General features: G+C 36.6%; 1 protein-coding gene across 1 annotated transcript; it reads left to right on the top strand.

Moving 5' to 3' along the window:
* Window positions 1–1,019: 1,019 nt before the first annotated feature.
* LOC116347301 (BTB/POZ domain-containing protein 6-A-like) lies at window positions 1,020–2,255 on the top strand (the record flags this gene model as incomplete). Its single annotated transcript, XM_031777861.1, has 3 exons — window positions 1,020–1,054; window positions 1,133–1,212; window positions 1,385–2,255. A coding segment is annotated over exon 3 (844 nt), but the record flags the coding sequence as incomplete, so codon positions are not given.
* Between the last annotated feature and the right edge of the window lie 7 nt (window positions 2,256–2,262).

Raw genomic sequence — 2,262 nt, 5'->3', positions numbered from 1 at the left:
CGCATATTAGGGGTACCTCCCGAACAAAATTTTGGATTTTTCGCTCAAAAACGAAATGTTGTATGGGAAGTACCCTTAATATGCATTGAAATTTCTTCAAACTTTCGGAATGTTAGCCTTTTGTGAAAAAATAACCTTCTGCAAATTTTCACATGATTACGATATCATATAGGCATGGCTGCGATACAAAAATTCTCATTTTTAGTAGTTTTTGTATGAAAAGTGCTTCGAAAATTATTTGTATCTTAAAACTAATGTCAGGTTCAGTTTTCTCGTGAATTCTTTGAGTAAAAGATTTGTAATAAATGCATGGTGTGGATCACGGTGCGGAAAAGTTCATCTTACGGATGTAAGACATTTTATTTCATAATTGAATTATAGGCAAGTGTCTTTTCAAGTTGAATAAAAAACGTAAAAAGTTATTTGAATCATCTTTTCGATGGTCTAATGATGGTTAGTTCAATGGGAGGATGTGAAGACTTCAAGTCTCTTTGAGCCGACGGTGGCGCCCCGAATTTCAAAGGGGACGTCAAAGTAATTTAACAACTCAAATCGAAACTAAACAGCGCGCCAATTTTAAGATTTGGTGTCATTTCCTCCCATTGGGTTAGTTGGTATTGCGTATTTATGGAGTTTTCTTTACACACAAAAAACACAAAAGTTTGCATTCTAGTGTTCAAAAAATTCCAAAAGTAAGAGTTCCCGTCAATACTCCAAGCTTTAAAACGGTACCATATGTATTCTTCAGCAGTTTTGAGCTGCATATTGAGTACCATATCATGGTTAAAGTATGCAAGACAGAAGTACATTGAACGCATCTCAATTCATTCGTTCAGTATTAATGTGTCAAAATTCGATGGTAGAAACATACAAGCCGTCTCGATTGTACAGACAAGCGCATTCTTTCGTCATCTCTCGTTTGGTGAGCAAATAACGAATCTCTTGATTTTAAAATTTTTTACGATTACATTTATTGATTCAACTCATAAGCCAAATCCATAATTGTCTATATTTCAATCCATTATTAAAGAGTTTTATACAATAAACAGCAAAAGTAAGTAATTACATCTAATTATTTTATACGGTTTAGAGATATACTGACATGATTTCTATTTTACTCTGAACCAACTAGTCGATTGAATCTATTTCAACGTTTGAAGACACTATATTCTCAAATTATTACAAACATCCCAAGAGCCAATTGACAAAAAGGTAAGTTTTCGATTAAATTTTCTTTGTCTAATTTTTGCATAAATATCTGATCAAAAGCGATCCAACCCAATTTCAATGAACATTTCCATTCTTTGTATCTTATTTTACCAAAACACCATTTATTTATTACACTCGTTGGCATTTTCAATGTAATTTCTTCTTTGAAAAACAGTTTGAACCGCAAAATTCGACCATCACAATGAGTACAAAGGTGTTCAAAGGCAATAACAAATTGTTGATGAGAAGTGGTGAGAGGCTGTACCTTCACTCGAAAACAGCCGACATGAGTTTTGTCTTCGAAATCGATGGTGATCTAACTGAACACGTGCCGGCCCACAAAATTATGCTCTCTGCTGGCAGTCCGGTCTTCGAAGCAATGTTCTTTGGTTCAATAAAAGAAACCGGCGATGTTCAAATCGTTGATGCATCTCCCGCTGCGTTCAGAGAGTTTCTACAATTCTTTTACTTGGGCAGTGTACAATTGACACCCGAAAACATCTTCACCGTGACGAATTTGTGCCATAAATACGAAGTCGCCGATGGTTTGTTACTGTGCGAAACCGGTATGCTGAAGACACTGTCAGTGACCGACAACATGTGCTCCGGTTATGAACTGGCGCTTCTTCTTGAATTACAAAAAGTCATCAAATTCTGCGAGCAAAAGATCACAGAAAGTCTAGAAGGTGTGCTGAATTCGATCGATTTCTTGAACTGCAATGAGGTGATGCTGAAGAGAATTGTGCAATTGGTGCAGTTATCAAAGGGCAGCGCATCGCTTATTGTCAATGGATGCATGGCTTGGGCCAACAACAAATGCCAGCAAAAGAACGTCGAGACGACGACAGAAAATCTGAAGAAGGAATTTGGTTCATTGCTGGTTGAAATTCCATCGCTTGTTGCCGAACTGTCAAAGGAAGAATTTGCACAATTTGCAGTCTCCAACAAAGGTCTATTGAGCGACATCGATTTGGAAAGGATCATTTTGAGTCTTATGATGCGAAATGAAAAAATCATCAAAGATTGTGAAGGCAAAATGTTGAACGGTGCTAC

Source organism: Contarinia nasturtii, unplaced genomic scaffold (genome assembly GCF_009176525.2).
Source record: "Contarinia nasturtii isolate CC-2019 unplaced genomic scaffold, AAFC_CNas_1.1 Cnas_scaffold_1787, whole genome shotgun sequence".
In the NCBI taxonomy this organism is placed as follows: domain Eukaryota; kingdom Metazoa; phylum Arthropoda; class Insecta; order Diptera; family Cecidomyiidae; genus Contarinia; species Contarinia nasturtii.
The sequence above is the reverse complement of the archived record's forward strand: the minus strand, read 5'-3'. Positions and strand labels throughout refer to the sequence as shown.